Source organism: Chionomys nivalis, chromosome 10, assembly GCF_950005125.1.
Source record: "Chionomys nivalis chromosome 10, mChiNiv1.1, whole genome shotgun sequence".
NCBI lineage: Eukaryota > Metazoa > Chordata > Mammalia > Rodentia > Cricetidae > Chionomys > Chionomys nivalis.
This window is the reverse complement of record NC_080095.1, coordinates 48,468,926-48,487,370: the sequence shown is the minus strand read 5'-3', so window position 1 is coordinate 48,487,370 and position 18,445 is coordinate 48,468,926. Positions and strand designations below refer to the sequence as shown.

Below are 18,445 nucleotides of genomic sequence, written 5' to 3'. Positions count from 1 at the left end.
TAGAGCAACAGCCACGCCCACAGAACAGAAATTGTTAAAAGAATCTTGAACTCCACGGGCTTCTCCCCCTCTTGGCGGAGACGCCCTTCCTCTTGCTTTGGAAAGTGCTGTATCTTACTTCTTCTACAATTCCCTTTATATCCTGTCCCTCTAAAACTGGGGGATCCTGTGCTCCCCTATTTGAAGACTAAGAGTCCTCTGATGTGACTACTGACAACTGATGTTGTTTTCCTCCTAAGACCCAGAGAGGGTACCTTTTTAGAAATAGTTTGTAAATGAAGAACAAAGGACCAAATCTGATGCATCATTTTTAATCTCTTCTGTCTTATTGGGTTTCTGGTCAGGACCAGAGAATAACCCTAACTGTGCTTTCAAAAAGAAGAAAAGGGGATGGTTCAGAGGGGTTGTATTTCCTTTTCTGTCAAGTTAGGCATCAAACTGCTTTGAGAATTTCCTATCTTACCGTGTACGTGGGAATCCCATATGCTCCTCATGTATAGAAAACAAGTAAGCCATTGGTAGTGAAAATTTTTAGAATATGGTACATTTCTTTTAGTTCCCATTTCTGATAGAACAAGTCCCCTTATTGTGAAAAATAAGACAAATGACTTTGGTGGAGACTAACAGGATGTCCCCCGTTGCTGCGAGCATAGGAACAGGTGTGTGCAGCGAATATAGTTACTCATTTCCAGCCAGCAGCTAAAACTATGGTTAAATATTGTTTTTAAATACCAAGAAGGATTATGCGTTCGTCAGAAACGGTGTCATTTCAAAAGACATTTTTCTTCCTATGAGGCCCACCAGAGCAATATCTAGACTCGCTTTTGAAGTCTGGTTTTGTCTTTTAATCTCACCATACTGTTCCCTAAACATTAGAGTCCCTGGCAGGTTCTGGTTAGCTTTGCCGCATTCTGCAAACTCCTACTGCTCTGGAAGCTTCAGACTACACTCTTGAAGTGCACAGCACTGACTCTAAAGGGCAGCAGGGAGGATGTCACACTGGGTAAATACACCATAGTGTCAAATAATATGCTCTGTGCCTTCAGGATCAGGCCTGTCACCATGGTTTGTGGAGAGCACCACGTGCGTTTCATATTAGCGTGGTAAATATATGGGGTCGGCAAGATGGCTCAGTAGGTAAAGGAGCTTGCTTTGCGAGCCTGGTGACCTGAGTTTGATCCCTAGGTCCCACAGAAAGGTATAAAGTGCATGTGTGTACATGCATGTACACAATTCTGAAACTTTATTAAATGGTGTACATGGCTTACCAGTAATTTCATAACTTAGAAACTTTGTTAGCAGGCTATAAAATGCTTCCCTGAATAACCCCCTAGACTGGAAATAGGAGCATAAGAAGCAAAGAGTGTTTAATTAGACCTGTACCCCAAGCCCTGCTGAGGTGTCCTGGAGTCTAGGAGAGCAGGTAAATTGGGCTCCAGCGTGGCAAACTTTGCTGTCTAGCTTTTGAATATAAATACGGGTGATATTTGGAATATAACAATATTTGGAAGTTGTGTTTATTTAGAAGACAAATGTACAGTACAGGGATATTCAGGGACCTGTAAGATGGGTCAGTAGGTGAAGGCACTTGTTTGCCAGGCCTAGCAACCGACGTCTGATCCATGAATACACATGGTGGAAGGAGGGAACTGCCTCCTGCACGCTGTCCTCGGGCCTCCACCAGGACAATCCCCACTCCTCTGCATACACACAACACATACAAAGTAATATGAATTTTATTATTAAACAAAGATTCTGTTTCCTATTGGAATCTGTGGGCAGAGTCTCTGCATTATATTGGAACTTGTGATGGGTTAGATGGTAACAGATACAGCTTGTTTGTTCCTTAGATGGTAACAATGACTCTTCTTTGGGGCAATGGGTGTTATTTTATAGGTTGTCATAGAACAGACTGCTGAATGTGATGGTGAAATAGAAAATCTGAAACAGATGTTAAGTAATTACTCAGCTGAGTTTTCCCCGGAACATGTGTCACGAGAGCAAGCTGCCGGCCTGCCTTCAATACAGGTAGGTCTGGTTCACTCGTGTCTGTTCATCAAGAGACTCTGGCTTTAGCCGTGGGGTCTAGAATCTTTGGTAGTATGACAGTGTTATACCTGACATCTGTCTTACAATGGGAACTATTTTCTTTCCATTCTTATTTCAGGAAATGGTGGTTCTGTGGTGTCATCAATATGCCTTTATGACCCCTAAACTTTAGATCTAGTCCTAGAAACTAAGCAGGCCACCACTTCTAAACCCTGTGTTGGGGTTTCTAAGGTGCCCACACTCTCAGCCTGGTGCGTCTTGGTTTGCATTTTCTCTGTGTCCAAGGAGCTGAGGAGGTTTGGATACCCTGGCCTAGTGTATTGGAGTAGGAGTCGGGCTGGCTGGACTACAGGGGTAATGAAACTCTGATCATGGTTATAATGAGGGATCTTAGATATCAGGCTGTAGTTTTAGTCCTGTAAAACTCTCTGGGTAGGGCCTTTCCCGTCTTTGGTTTTATATTGGCATATCTGTATTGAAACAGTGCGATAGAGTCCAAGGGCAAGAGCTGTTTTTTCTGTCATCCAATGGGCACGTACAGGCAGTTAATGTGGTTCTCAAGGCGAGGCTTTGCCATCTGCCAACTGGGAGACCGAGGGCAACTTGCTTAAAAGTTAAGAGGTTCCAAGTAACACAGCCCATTACTGCTGAATCAATAATACAGGCTGAGAGTGAGTGACTCAGTAGGATGAGGGTACCTGTACCATCCACCTGTACTTTGTGTACTATGGTATTACGCCTGTAGCATACCACCTGCACTACAGGACTGTTTGTGAGTCAGGTGAGGGGTTAGAGATTTAAACACATAAAGAGACACACACAGAAGCACGAGTCATCCTTGAAACAAGAATGCCCCCTTTATTGTGCTCAGGGCAACTTATATAGGACTCTGGCCACGCCCCAGCTCTCGGGATCTTTCAGCTGCAGACCCATCAGAAACCACTCCCCTGCCATCAGGGTCTCGTGCTCAGAGCAGCTGCAAACACAGGAAAACAAGTTGTTTCATTCAGAGCAGCTATAAGCATAGAAAAAACAAGTTGTTTACAGGAAATTCAGCATCTGGGTATCCACAATCCCCAACAGGTACCATGTTTCTTCAAACACCTCAGAACTCAGGACTTCAAAGAGCTTTTGTTGTGTAAATAAAAATAAAGGAAATCACACATAGGACAAGTCTTGGGGCATATCACACAACACAGGCGCATGGCCTGCATGAGCCCTGGTGGACCGAGGAGACAGGGAGAGCACCTGGGGCAAATAGAACTGACCCAAGAAAAAGTAGAGGTCTTTCTTAGTGCTTCCAGATGATTTGCTGTAACTGTGATACTCATGAGGTGGACCAACTACAGTGATTTGCTCAAGAGCGTAAAACTGTACATTTCATATCTGATTGCTGATCTATCTTTTGGGGGTGATGGTGGCAGATAAGGTCTCACTATTATAGACCAGGATGGCCTCCAACTCACAAAGATCTGCCTGCCTCTGTGTCTGCCTTCTTGAGTGCTGGGATTAAACACATGAACTACATGGTTTCATGGGTGTTTTGTTGTTGTTGTTGTTTTGGGGGGGTGGTTTGAGACAGGTTTTCTCTGTAGCTTTGGAGCCTGTCCTGGAACTAGCTCTTGTAGACCAGGTTGGCCTCAAACTCATAGAGATCCGCCTACCTCTACCTTGAGTGCTAGGATTAAAGGCGTGCGCCACCACTGCCCAGCTATTGTTGTTGTTTTTTTTTTTAACACTACACTGTAACTCAACAAACAGGAAGTAGGGCTAACTGTGAGTGGGATCTGAGGCCTTGTCAGGATGGTCTTCATTTTCTTACTTTGGTCCCTCCCCTCTATGCACTGTGACTGTGCTGTGTCTCCTAACCACAGATGATGTTATCATGCCACACTGGGTTGTTTAAAGAACACTGCCTTAGTCACGTGTCACTTCCAAAGTCCATGTGTTTCCACAGTTAATGTGTATCATCTGCTTCCTGAGAAAACTCGACTCTCATTGAAGCGTAAAAGCTTATCAGCTCTTATTTCATGTAAAAGTAATGTTCTGTGAGGAAAAGCTCACAGCATACACATTCCTAGTACTTTTTAGTCATTGTATTCGGGACACAGCACAATGGTTTACACACACCTCCCATTTTGTCACCCTAATGTTAAAGGTGTGCTTTCAGGTGTGCAATATGGGGACTGACCATGGGGCTTCGCCTATGCTAGGCAAGCACTCTGCTACTGATCCCCAACATGTATGTCTTCATCAAGGACATTTTTAAATGAAATTGGCAAGCTTTTCCTACCATAATTGGTGTCACCTACCTCAATTCATAAAAGATGCCACCATTCCTTTTGTGCCCTCAGTATAAGTGCCAACATGGTGAAAACGGTCAGTAACATTTAAGCAACATTATGATTTTGACGTCGGGAGCTGTGGTTCTCAGCTTTGGACACCACTAGTAGCTCTCAGAGGGCTACGGATACCGCTGTGCAGATGGTGGCTTGGTGCCTGTCTGTGCCTACATAAACCAGGTCACTGTTTCCTTGAGTTTATTCGAAGGGCTGTGGTATTGCTTTTGCTGGGGGCATCTTCAGCTGATGTGTGACATTCATTAAAAGTGGAACATGAACCATAGTCAACTCAGAGGTAACTCTGCCAGGAGGGAACTTTCCCTGCTGGTAGAATAAGGGTATTAGTTTGGCCATGCATGCCAGAGCCCATGAGTCATAGGAAAGCATGGGTTTGGCCCTGTCACTCACTAGCTGCAACATGATAGAAATTGACTTCTTACTCTAGACTTCAGAACTCCCTCTTATGTGTAGTGATAGGTTAGTGTGTGTGTGTGTGTGTGTGTGTGTGTGTGTGTGTGTAAATTCGATGATTTGGGGGATAGTGAGGTAACTTGGTTGGTGACTGTGCTTGTGAGCCTGGTTTCAACCCCCAGATCCCACATGAAAACAAAACAACAAAGACCAAGGTTGTGGCATGTGCTTGTAATCATAGTCTGAGGAGGCAGAGGCAGGGAGATTCCTGGACCCTGTTGGCCAGTCAACCTAACTTACTTGTTGGGTTCTAGCAAGGAAGACTCTGTTTCAAAAAATAAGATCGATAGACTGGGTGTGGTGGCATATACCTTTAATCCCAGCATGCCAAAGGGAGGCAGACAGATCTCTGAGTTTGAGACTTGCCTGGTCTACATATTGAGTTAGCCAGTCACATAGTAAGATCCTGAGGGTTGTCTCTTTTTGTTCTTGTTTGTTTGTTTGTTTGTTTTTAAGGATGGATGACTCTGAGGTTGACTTGGCACATATGCATGCATATACAATTTAATGATTTAATGAATATTGAAAGCAGAGTTTAGGGGAGATGTCTTAGAAATGTGTGTGTGTGTACTTGAGATGGAATTAATGATAACACACATGCTAAGCAAGCAAGCGCTCTGCCACTGGAGCTACACCCCAGGCAGGAAGAAATTTTGAATGACTGCAAGATTTCTGAAAAGGAGCTCAGGCGAAGGGTGCTGGAGGGTCAGAATAGCCATTACCCACAATTCCTACTAAATCCAGGATTCTATAATTCCATAATCCTAATAGGCAGACAGTGGGCTTTTCCATATCTAGGAAAACTTACTTGTACATATTAATAATGGCTCATGAAGTAATGTTATATAGCTTGGAATCATCTGTCTATCCATTATCCCCAGAGTAAATGTCACTGCAAATAAGTTACCGTCTTTTAATTGATTAATTTTTTTTGGATGCTTAGAATGTAGACAAAGTAAACAAATTAGTAGTATCAAAGAATCTTCAAAGATAATGAAAAATTGGGTGTCTAATTTTATTTTATCTTGGGGCTTTTCAAATGCTAGTCTTAAGACTCTCCTGTATCTGCAATACTCTGTGTGCAAAGTGGGAAGTATGTGTTCATTAAAGTGCTGGCTTGTGGGTTTGGGCCTGGGGATTCTGGTTCTGTGAGTCCTGTGGTTAGCTACTATGGCACAGGCTCACTGCCCTGGCTACACATCAGTCACCTGTGGGCCTTGTTACAAATTTCATGCTGTTTGCAGCCTCCAGAACCTCTCCTGCCTTGCCAGGCCTGTGAGGAGTTAAGGAACCCTACGGGTTAAAGATCCTACACAGGTGCTTTGGCCGTGCCAACCAGGGTGAAGAACCATACTGTACCAGGAAGTAGCTGCTGGGTTTACAAAGCCCAGTAGCCTCAGACCAGGGCAGTAAGTATCCTTTATCCTAAAGGACACTGACTCCTGGGAGCATCCAGAAGTCTCTTCAGTTTCCCTCAAATGATGCCCACAACTTTTTCTGTACAGAGAGAGACGGAAGGGTTGGAAGAAAAGATTCTGAATCTCAACCAGAAGAAGACAGACCTGCTGGTGGGCTTGAAGGCGACTGTACTGAACCTTCACGAGCACCTGAAGCAAGAGCAGCAAGAAGGAGGACAGGGAGATGAGCTGCCCTCAGAAGAGGGCGGGGTCGCCGAGAGGGGTGCCTCCGACAGGAAGGTAGGTGTGGCTTTTGCTTAGGGCTGGTCTCACATTCCACGGCAGAGTGAATGGGTAACTTTCCACCGGAACCACCTGCAATGTCGCCATCCGCAGTAAAGGAATTTTTTTTTCTTTTTTTTTTTTAAAGCCTACAGCACCCGGTATTCCCAGGCGGTCTCCCATCCAAGTACTAACCAGGCCCGACCCTGCTTAGCTTCCGAGATCAGACGAGATCGGGCGCGTTCAGGGTGGTATGGCCGTAGACAGTAAAGGAATTTTTTAAGTGGGAAATACCCCACTGGAGGTCGTTTACTAGTGAGCTCAGATCCTCAGGGCATGTCTGCCCTGGACCCAACCCAGCATTCTTACATCTGAGCTCACCTAAAGACAACGCTTATGAAATTCCACGCACCTGTGGGAGGGCATCACTTCTGAAGCATCTGCCTTAGACTAGTCACCCCATTGCAGACTCAAACGTGGTTCAGCATCGGAGACCACTCTGAGTATGCATCAAGGAGCTACACTCCAGTTGTTTGGGGGTGGGGCCATGGGGATCATGCAAATGAAAAGGATTCCACAGGCAAGATGCTTGGCTGGGAGAACCGAAAGGCACAAGGCCTTGAGACTTCCGGGCGTGGGTGGACATTTGGGGCAATGCATAAAGATTTAGTTACTTAAAAATGCAAGCAGGCCAGGGTGCAATGCTAGTCCGCAGCCTGCCTAGAGGTGCTCTTGTGCTGTGCCTTTTAGCTGACCAGAACAAGCTCCATGTCCTTCCTGCCAGTGGTCCAGGAGGAGGCAGAAGAAAGCTCCGTGAAGAGTGAAGTAAGGAAAAACCTTTTTTTTCTGTTTTTTAAAAAAGGATTTATTTTATTATTTTTAAAATTATCTGCCAGGGTTTGTGTGTGTGTGGTGTGTGTGTGTGTATATATATACACATACCCATGACATGAATAAAGGTGCCTTCAGAGACCAGGGGTGCCTGATCCCCTGGAATTGTGTGTGTGTGTGCGCACGCGCGTGCGCGTACATACCCATGACATGAATAAAGGTGCCTTCATCCCCTGGAACTGGAGTTACAGAGCCAAGAGTGGGTGCTAGGAATCAAATCAGTCCTGCAAGAACACTACATACTATTAACTGCCGAGCCATCTCTCTAGCGTCCGGGGAAACAGTCTTCTTGTTAAAACTGGTGAAGACCACATCTCTAAGTGAATGTCAAAGAAGACAACTGAAAACCTAAGACTTTTAAAGTTAATGTTGATTTCTTCAAATTGCAACCAACGTACTTATTCGATTATAAATATTGCTTGGTTCATCTAAACCCGCTTTGCCATGGGAGAATGGAGTAAGTCTAACTCAGAGGTGCTTGTTTGTGTAAGAGTCCTCTTATGTTCACGCTGCCGAATGCTCCTCTGGAACTTGGCGAGAATGAGCTCTGGTGTGGTTTTTAGCAGAGAGTTGTTTTGCATTATCTGAGACTTGTTTTTGTCTCAGAGTGGTATTGTCAAGAATATGAGCTGTGTTTGCAGCTAATATAGCTGATCCTTACTGCTTCGTTGTGAGTGATTGAAAAAGACTTAACCTTGGCACCAGTTTCCATTTCATAACTCAAAACCCAGCGTTGCACCTCCTACGCTCAAAGAAGAAGTTAGCAGTAGTTTATAGGACTTAGGTATGACCACAAGACAGTCTTTTGCTCATTTCGTAGATGATTTCATGGCTCCATTGTCGTACAGGGCAGACCTTTTGTCCTGCTGAGTGTCACTACTATATGGTGTAATGAGTTGGTGGGAAGGACAACAGTTTACTTTGTACTCCGACCACCAGACAGCTTCAGCTTCACAGTCTGATTGTATCCTTTTGTGGTGGAGAAACTGCAAGCCTGGAGGAAGACCCAGGGCCCAAGCGAAGAAGACACATAAGTGTTTTCATTTCAGGTGTTTAAAAGCTTCCAATCTGATACACGCAGAGAATTTGTCTTTGACGACATCGAAAAATACATGTTCATCCAGTTGCAGGAGAGCTCCTGACAAGAAAAATAAAATGACCCCATTTAAACTTACAGTTACAAAAACAGATCAAATTTTGATTAATCCCCTTTGTGGGACGTGAGCTTATTACTCTTTAATAAAGAAAACTGTGGATTGTTTTAGGCTCAATAGAGACATGATTTAGTACAGGAAATACATGGCGCACAGGGTAGGAGGAGAACAGGGCCCGTGACAAAGTTGCCCAGTAGGTGGAGTCTTGTTTGAAGGAGCTGAGTAGGGCTCTGGTGATGAAAAGGAAATATTTCCCTTTGCTGACCGATTGGCCACTGTCTTAGGATGGACATGGGAGGGCAGAGCCACCGTCTGCATCCTGGGCTCTTCCGTGGAAGCATAGCAAGGACCTGGAGGAGGACGGGGCATCCTCAACCTCTGCCACCATTGTGCAGGTAACTGGGGAGTCACCCGGGGGGTTGTCATAGCTCTTTAATGCCTGAGTTCTCTTCCCATGATCCTCTTTATTCACCTGGCCCTCAGCATCTCCAAGTCTTCATTCCCAGTGGCCCGTACGAAGACTAAAAATAAGAGGTAACAAATCAGAGGATTTGTTTGAAAGAATGGAAAAGCTTCTGCTACGTTTTTTGACAAAATTATACATGCTTAGAATATAGAGCATGATGCTTTGAAATGTGGCTACATTGTGAAATGGCTAAATCAAATTCATTTATATATGCATTACCTCACATATTTATCATGAGTTTATTGAGAACACTTTAAAAGGCAATAATTTTAAAGAGTGAACACTGTTGGTTATTCAACGGAGTTGCCCTTCCTTGCCTAGTTTTTTGTTGTTTGGTTGGTTTTTTTTTTTTTTTTTGAGACAGGGTCCTATACAAACATGGTTGACATATCTCATACAGGTATATACACATAAATATAATAATTTAATAAGGTAAATAAGCCCTTTTAGAAAACACTACAGCCAAAAGACTTTCAAAGATGCATACATAATGAACTAAGCAATGTACCCGGCTTCCCGAGCAAGCAGGCAAACTGTAAGTGAGCAGCCAAGGAAGAGGGGCTTCCTGGCAGCAGGAGCTGATTTTTTTTTTCTCCACAGGAGGCAGATGGGAGAATTAGCACCTGTGACGCTTCTATGGCACATATTATTGCACCAGACTCGGGAAGCACTGAGCCAGGCCCAGACCCTTCCCCGAGGCTCAGCCAAACTGCAAGGGTAAGACCCTGCCTGTCACCTGCAAGCTGGCTGCTCAGGTTCCCAGACCGGCACCCAGGGTTAGCCACTGTTGTCTGACTTCTGCAATGCTTTGTGTGTTGAGCCCCCGCGAAGGCCAGTGTCCTCACGCATGCTGTCCTATCCCGCTGCGATTTTACCGTCTTTTATTTACATTTCCCACTCGCTCATCGATTGTCAGCCTGAGATAGTTGTTGAGTTAATGACTAAGTGCGCACAACACATGGAGGCGGTGAAAATGGAGAACAACGCGTATTGATCAAGGGCTTGTTGAGAAAAGGCATTTGTGTTCTTTGTTCCTTAATCATGAGATTCTACGAGGCAAGTTAATACCTACCTTGTGTTTACAAAGGAGGATCAGATTCAGAGGGCAAACTACAGGAACTACAGAAGCGAGTAAGGAGTTGCCCCAGAACATTCCCTTCCAACTTCCTAATTTGAAACCCACCGCAGTTCTCAAGAAAGGTCCCCGCAGGCCACTGTTTCTAGGCTGGACCTGCTGGTTGAGTTGAGTGGACCTGAAGCTCTAGGGATCTCACTACATAGCTACATAGCTCCTGAAAGAGACCCAGGGGTGCTTTTGCCATTTTTTTTTTTTTTTAGTCTTTTCATGTGGGGTTAAGCTTATATAAAAATGAACACTAGCTATCAAATTATCATTACGCTTTGTACTTTCCAATCCATTCTCCATCTCTCTAAAAGTACTGTCCAGGAGGGTGACAGATGTCAGGGGGGCCGATCCACTGGCAGTACTTAGCACAAGTCCAGGGAAATTGTTGGCCTGTTTGTTTTATGGATATTTGACTTTGCAAGCCAGAATTGGTCTGGGTTTTTTGTTTGGTTGTTTTGGTTTTTAGATTTATTTATATTTATTTTACATATGGATGTTTTGCCCACATGCATGCATTGCCCTCGGAAGTCAGAAGAAAGCGTCAGATCCACTGAAAATGGAGTTACAGATGAGAGCCACCATGTAGGTGCTGGGAACTGAAATGGGGTCCTCCTCCGGAGGAACAAACGCTTGTAAACAGCCATCTCTCTGGCCCCTGGTCTGTTCTTCTTAAGACAGATAAAAATGGTGTGTAGGGCCAACAGATGGCAATTACAGTACAACCTGGAACATGAGTCCAGTTCCCCAAACCCACATAAAAGTCAGAGAAAACCAGGTCTGCAGAACTGTTCTCCTAATTCCATACACTTGCCGTGGCATGTGTACCCCATACACAATCGGTATCTGTGTGTGTGCATGTGGTGTGTATTAGAAAGGATCTATATAATAAATATATATCATATATATACACATATATACCTTTTCATAACGCAGTGTTTGCTGTGCTTAGCTCTAGTAGAAATTCTGTTTACTGTATACTTCTCCTGGTATGGTTACTCTGTAAAGTCTTTTACCCTTATCATGGTACCACTGAGGAGAAAAAAGAGAAAAGGAAGAGTACCATAAAATTGAGGGGATGCTTTCAGTGAGCCACCCACTGAGGTTTTTATATTATCTTTCTTAATCCTCACACCAGCCCACTTGACAGTGGAGATGTTGAGGCTTAAAACTGTTAAGTCTCCAGGACCTTATAGTTACTAAGTATCAGGGTTATGTTTGAAATCTTGTTCTTTATGCCTCCTGATTTAGAATCTTGAGTGTTTAACTGGATGGCTTTCAACTGTGAATTAAATGCGTCTGTTTTCTTCTTAACACAGCTTTTGTGGGGTTTTTGGTTGGTTGGTTGGTTGGTTGGTTGGTTGGTTGGTTGGTTGGTTTCTTGGTTGTTTGGTTGGTTAGATTCTTGGTTGGTTGGATTCTTGGTTGGTTGGTTCTTGGTTGGTTGGTTGATTTGTTAGTTGACTGGTTGGTTGGATTCTTGGTTTGTTGGTTGGTTGGTCAATTTCCTGGTATTTGGTTTCTTGGTTGATGATTTCTTGGTTAGTTTGTTGGTTTCTTGGTTGGTTGGTTGGATAGATGGATGGTTGGTCGGTTGGTTGGTGAATTGGTTGGATTCTTGGTTAGTTGATTGGTTGGTTTCTTGATTGGTTGGATAGTTTTTGTTTTGTTTTTTTTTGTTTTTTTATTGTTGTTTTTTAGATAAGCTCACTGTATTTCAGACTGACCTTGGATATGCTGTATTTCTGACTTAACCTCCCCAGTGCTAGAGTTACAGGCTTATACCCCCACACCCAGATCATAATAGGTTCTCGGAAAAGAGAAAAACCTGTTAAATGTCACCTCTGGCCACTGCAGGAACAGCTCTTTGGTGATTCCTAAGCTCTTCTTTTTCTACCTGGAGCCATTTCCATTTTATTTGCATCCCTCCTCAGGAGAGAGTCTCCATGGAGATGGCAACCCACGTCATCGGTCATGTATCAGCCTCAGTCTCTTATTTTAGAAGTTCAGAGCTTTGGCCAGGTAAAAATTACAGTATTCTTAAGAAAAATTTGAGTCATTTCTTATCAATTTTTCATGAAAATAACTATTTAATACAGAAATATGTGACTCTAAGTCTTGTGTTAGATCTTTGTGTACGCTGTTAGGCATTGTAGTAGAGGCCGTTACTGCAGTTACGAGATGTGTAGAAGATGTGCAGGCATTTTTGGACTTGAATGAAATATTAAGGATATGTTTAAAGAAGATTTTGCCATGAAATGTAGTGATAGTCAGAAAATTAAACTTGAGATTTAAATGAAGTCCTTTCCTATAGGTTAGAACTTTAAAGCTTCCATTCAAGACCCTTTTATGCCTGAGGTTTTACTCAACCTGGGTGCACAGGTGTATAAAATACGTAAAATATCGGGTATTTACCAGTAATATATTACAATTGTATTTTAAAACAATTCTTTGACGGTGAAAGAGATGGCTCAGTGGGTAAGAGCTCCTGCTGAGCAAGCACAGGTTCCTGAGTTTGAGTCCCCAACACCAACACAAAAAGCCACATGTGGCTGCACATGCTTGTAACGCTGGCACTGGGGGTAGGAACAAGAGGAGAGCTGGGACTGCTATCTTCAGCTTAGCTCCTGCTCCAGTGAGAGACCCTGCCTCAAGGGAATGAGGTGAAGAGTGATGAAACAGGACATACAACACTCCTCCTCTGGCCTCTACATATACATGTTGTGCGCATGCACACTAAAATTTAAAAAAAAATCTCCACAATTTTTTTTGGTATACATATGGTTTTACCATTAATAAAATATGAAGGCAAATTTGCATGCTAGTAAGATTTACATACTTGATTATTGTTACATAAAGAATGCATCTTGAGCTGGACTGTGCAGGATGCAGAGCATCTTCCCACTTTCTAGAGTTGATATCTTGATTTCCTCATAGTCAATGCTGAGGGCTGGTGTGTAGCTCGTTTGGTGGGATACTTGTTTAGTGTATAAAGCTCTGACTTTGATTCTAGCACTTCATAAAACCTTCATGTTGGCATACACTGTAATCTCAGCACATGGGAGGCAAAGGCAGGAGGATCAGGTGTTGAGGTCATTCTCAGTTACAAAGTAAGTTCAAGGCCAACCTGAGTTATGTGAGACTGATTTGAAAACAAAATAGAGTCTAAAGAGATGGCTTAGTGGGTAAAAGTGCTTACTTGTGCAAGCATGTGGACCTGAGTTCAAATCCTTATCAACCATGATTTTTCTTTTTAAGGCATGGCTGTACATACCTATAACCCCAACATTTGGAAGCAGAAATAGGCAGAATCAGCCAGCCTAGACAAAATGGCAAGTTTCCATTGGGAGACCCTGTCTCAAGGCAATAAACCAGAAAATAATAGAGAAGATACCTAGCATCCTGTACTGTCCTCTGTGTGCATATGCATGGGGTAACACACCTGCACACACAGGTACTACACACACACACACACACAAACACACACTAGAAGATAAGAATGGCATTGGAATTTTGATTCCTGGTTTCCATGGGGGCATTTATCATAAGTGATTTGGATTTTGTCAAAAACCTTTTCCGAATCTATGAAGATGATTATGAGGTTTCTGTTTTTTTTTTAATCTATTCATGTGGTTTGTTATGTTTCTTGATTTATCTATTTGAGCCATCTCTGCGTCTCTGAAATGAAGCAAATTTGCTCACAGTAACGATAGTTCTGATGTGTTCTTGAATTTAATTTGCAAGTTTTCTGTACCCTTGTTCATTACTGAAATTTGTCTAGAATTTTCTTTTTGTTGTTGCTGTTATTTCTGTCTATTTTAGTATCCGGGTCATACTAGCTTCATAAGAAGATCTTGGTGGCATTTCTTATATTTCTGGTTTTGGATTCATTTGCTAAGTATTGATATTAGTTCTTCTTTAAAGGTCTAATAGAAAGCACCAAAGTCATCTGCCCAGGAGTCTTCAATTGGGAGACTTTTGTTTTTACTGCTTTCGTCTCATGTTCTGTTATATATCTGTTCAAATTTCTATCTCATGTTGGTTTAAATTTGATAGATTATGTCCATCAAGAAATTTATTTATTTTAGATTTTCCAATCCAGTGGACTATAAATTTTAAAGGTATTTTCTAATGATTTTCCGAATTTTATTGGTATCTTTTGTAATCTCTGTTTCTCTCTCACTCTGATTTGGCTAAGATTTTTGTCAGTTTTGTTTAAAACTTTTCAAAGAGCCAACCTTTTGATGCTGGAGAGATGGGATAGCAGTTAAGGGAGCACTGTCCTTCCAGAGAACCTAAGTTCCCAGCACCCGTGTTGGACAGCTCACAACCACCCGTAACTCCAGCACCAGTGAGATACAACACTTGTGATCTCTTTGGGTACTGGCATACAAGTGTGCATGCCCACACAGAGACTTGCACACATATACACAGTTATAGCATTAATTCTTCGTATTGTTTTTGCTTATTTCCATTTCATTAATTTCTGGAGTGAACTTACATTTCTTTTGGGAGAGGGCAGTTAAAGGTAGCCTGAGATAAGTTGATTAGCCCTGGACCTCGGCATTCCAATTTCTAATCAAATGGTCTTTGCAAACACAGCTTCTCTCCAGGAGTTCTGGTTCACAAACCGTTTTGTTAACATAAAAGCAGAAAACTTGGTACAGTAACAATATGAAATTTATACCATTCAGCGGCATTGAATCTGTGCCAAGGTGTTTTGGGGGCATTTGTTGGTGTTGCATATGGTGACGACATGTACATTGTAATGTGCATGTTGTGTGTTCCAGATTCAAGGCTTCAGTGAGATCACCTGATGTGAGCTGGACATATGTATTCCAAGTTGCATATTTGGAAACCAGAGGACAGTCTTTGAGAGTTGGGTCCTGTCTTCCACCTTGTTTGAGTTTTGTTTTGTTGGTTTAAAGCCAAGGGAACAATACTTTATTGATTGGTAGAGAAGTGTTCTAGGTGGCAGGAATGGTGCGGCTTCAGCCTTGTTGAACCTAGTCTCTCTTAGCCATTAGCTTCCCGACAGCTCTGCTGGCTTGTCTCCACCTCTCCCTAGGAGTGAGCGCTGGGAATACAGATTCATACTGCTGTATCCAGCTTTTTAGGTGGGGCTTAGGGGTCAAATCAGGTCATCAGGCTTGTGAGGTATTTATTTGTACCCACGGAGCCATCTCCCTAGCCTCATTTCATGTTTGATTTTTTTATTGCTTCATGTTTGATTTTTTTTTTTGGTAGTTCCATGTTCTGAAACCTTTTATGTTGCCGGATTTTTCATAACATATACATTCGTCTGTGGGACTTCACTGAGAGTCACAACCCGTAGTTTACGGTAACTTTAGATCAGTGACGTGCCAGAGCAGATGTCTAACTTGGATGCCATAGAGTTTGTGAAACAGTGGGGAGAGATGGATTTGTACATTGTAAAGTGCAATGAAATCAGCGATTGGTATTATGGGTCTACTTAGGTGTTGGCTCCAGCAGTTTAAATAGACTCAAAGCAAAGCGTGCGTTTCCTTATCTGTACTTGGGAACAGAGGATTTGTGTTGTGAGATAAGGATCTGGTTTTGGCACCATGTTCATTGATTAGGAGTAATACCAATAAAAGATAGGAATCATTCATTATCAGAGAGCCTACAGAATTCTTATCTGGTAGCAAACACTTGTGGCAACATTTTTTAGCACCAAAATGCAAAATATGAAACATTCACTGAAATAATTTCTATCTCCGGGATTTAGGGCTAGAAGATAAAGCAGGGTTGCTGTTTCAAAAAATTACTGAGGACTTCTTAATAGGTTTTCTGCTGCCCATAATAGGTTTCTCCTCCAACTCAGTAAGCCAAGATTGAAAAAGTATAGCAACGGGTTGATTTGAGCAAAGCCACTCTCAGGGCTGGAGAAGCTGCTCCCACAAACAAAAGCAGGGAGATTATATAGGTTATAGGCCAGGAGATGATGATGTGTCTGCCCGCCACAAGCTGGGTATGGTCAAAAACTTAAATGCTGGGGCGGGGCAGGGGGTACGACTGTGACTTGGGTGGCTGGCAACTTCAGGGGTGGAAGCTGCAACAGCCTCCAAGAATGCATAACTGGGCTTTTTGGCACCTTTTCTTTGTTCGTAGACTCTGGGTCGGTGGGGTTTGGAGAGGGCGACAGGAATGGGATTTTCTGGTTAATGCAGGGGCCAGCGGAAGGTCCCTACTCCTGATTTGAAGGTCACAGAGCCAGAGCCCTGTGACTTTGTGCTAGTGGCCCATGTCCAGGCCTGCCCTTCTCAGATATACTTTGGTGGGATGGGAGGCTATGAACTGATTACCGTCCCTCTGCTCAGGGTTCAGAACTTAAAGTGCGGGGCTGGAGAGATGGCTCAGTGGTTAAGAGCATTGCCTGCTCTTCCAAAGGTCCTGAGTTCAATTCCCGGCAACCACATGGTGGCTCACAACCATCTCTAATGAGGTCTGGTGCCCTCTTCTGGCCTGCAGGCATACACACAGACAGAATATTGTATACATAATAAATAAATAAATAAATATTTAAAAAAAAAAAAAGAACTTAAAGTGTGACCCTGGGGGACACTTCTACATGAGAATACTGAGGCCATTTCCAGCTCTTCTGAGGTTGCATGTAATTGATTTTTTTCCCTCTGCCCCCACCACCCCTCTTTGGACTCTGTTCAGGTTTAAATAAAGGCCACATTAGTCACCCACCTTGCTCACTTCCTCAGTAAGTAAGGTAGTCAGAAAGCAGAACAGCTTAATACTGCAGCTTAAAATTTCGGCCTGCCAGAGGTGATCAAATAAAATTTTGAGTAAATTAAGAGAACGGATGATAAATTAGTTTTTACAGGTTCACCCATTGGTATTAACAGATGATGCCAGGAAAAAAAAAAAAAAAAAAAGGAGATCTCACCGTCTTTGCCACTAAGGTATAGTCATACCCCAAAACCGGGAAATAGCGAATCAGTTATTTATGTAACTGATCAGTTATATAACTAAGCAGGCTAGAAACTAATGTCTGACAGTAATTCCCACAGATTTTTACCTTAACAAAGACCACTGAAGCCCAGGGCAGGGATGGGCCTGGTGTAGGAGGCTCATGGAAAATACTGGGAGAAAAAGAAGGCATCCTTCAGAAGGTAGCCATTGAAGGAAGCTATAAAAATAGGTAGACGGAGGCAGAAGAAAATCTGTTGTTTTATTTGTTGTGTTGTTGTTTGGGGGGGGGTTAGGGGTGCTGGGGATCAAACTTGGAGCCTCTCACATGCCAGGCAAATCCTACCACTGAGGATGCCCCAAACCTAAGAAATAGCATTTTACTAGAAAAGAACAAGCCCATGTAAAGTTAGCAGCGAGTCAGGAAAATTATGACCCCTCCGAGGTTACACTTTTGAGGTAGGAAGTTATGTTTGTGAGCAGCTCCTGTTGGAAGTCTGTCGTTTGTCCCAAATTGTGCTTTATTAGATAGATGCTAACAAGTTGGCATACAATTTTCAGTGGGAAATGTTGCAATTGATTTTAATTCTAGTTAACACAGAATGTATGGAGACAGAGTGTTTTTACAGATCAGAATGCAAATCTGTATTCCTGAAGGAATTTCTCTAGAAGGGCCAATGTCCTTGAGCATTCTCGGAGAGGGTAGGAAGAGGGTAGGTCCCACAGTGTCAGGCAAGTCTGCCATGTTAAAATCATCCTTACTTCCACACTGAAACTAACAAATACATCTGGGAGAAAGTTCGCTTTTTTATTGTAAGAAATCCAGTGGTTTCAATACACAGAGGATATATCACGCTTGTATTCAAACTTCACATTAACGCGGTCTGTTCTTAACATTTGAGAGTCTAGAAAAGCAAAACCCATTTTAGGGATTTCTCTCTGGGGGAGGGAGAAAATGTGCATTACCCCACGAAGTTTGTTACCGGACCCAAGCTGTTTTGAGTAGAGAGAAGTTTAGATGGCTAAAGAAAAACAAAAATCGACTCTTGCTGCTTGGGAAGATGTTACAGTTGTGTGGCAGGTTGCAATATTTTATTAGCCCTGCCGGCATATTTGTTTTTGTTGTGGTGGTTGGGTTATTGGTTTTTTTGCTTTTGGGGTTTTTTGATTGTCTATTTGTTTCTGTTTGCACGGGGTCCACAGCAGTGTGAGCCTTGCTTCATCATCAGGTGTCATAGAACTTTAAGCCCTGGTCAGTTCCCTGAAGTGTTTGGGACACACCCTCACGCACACACTCTCATCCGTCTCCCGGGGATTGCCACTCTCCA

General features: G+C 43.0%; 1 protein-coding gene and 1 non-coding gene across 2 annotated transcripts in view; one reads left to right on the top strand and one right to left on the bottom strand.

Moving 5' to 3' along the window:
- The window catches only part of Syne2 (spectrin repeat containing nuclear envelope protein 2), a 300,335-nt gene that overhangs the window by 180,654 nt on the left and 101,236 nt on the right, over positions 1-18,445 (top strand). Inside the window, exons 61-65 of the mRNA XM_057782661.1 lie at positions 1,897-2,028; positions 6,368-6,559; positions 7,292-7,366; positions 8,871-8,981; positions 9,653-9,769. Of these exons, the coding sequence (XP_057638644.1) occupies positions 1,897-2,028; positions 6,368-6,559; positions 7,292-7,366; positions 8,871-8,981; positions 9,653-9,769 (627 nt within the window). The remainder of the gene's footprint in view (positions 1-1,896; positions 2,029-6,367; positions 6,560-7,291; positions 7,367-8,870; positions 8,982-9,652; positions 9,770-18,445) is intronic.
- Positions 6,688-6,806, bottom strand: LOC130883169 (5S ribosomal RNA). The gene has a single exon (XR_009057882.1). It is a non-coding gene; the product is annotated as a 5S ribosomal RNA (ribosomal RNA).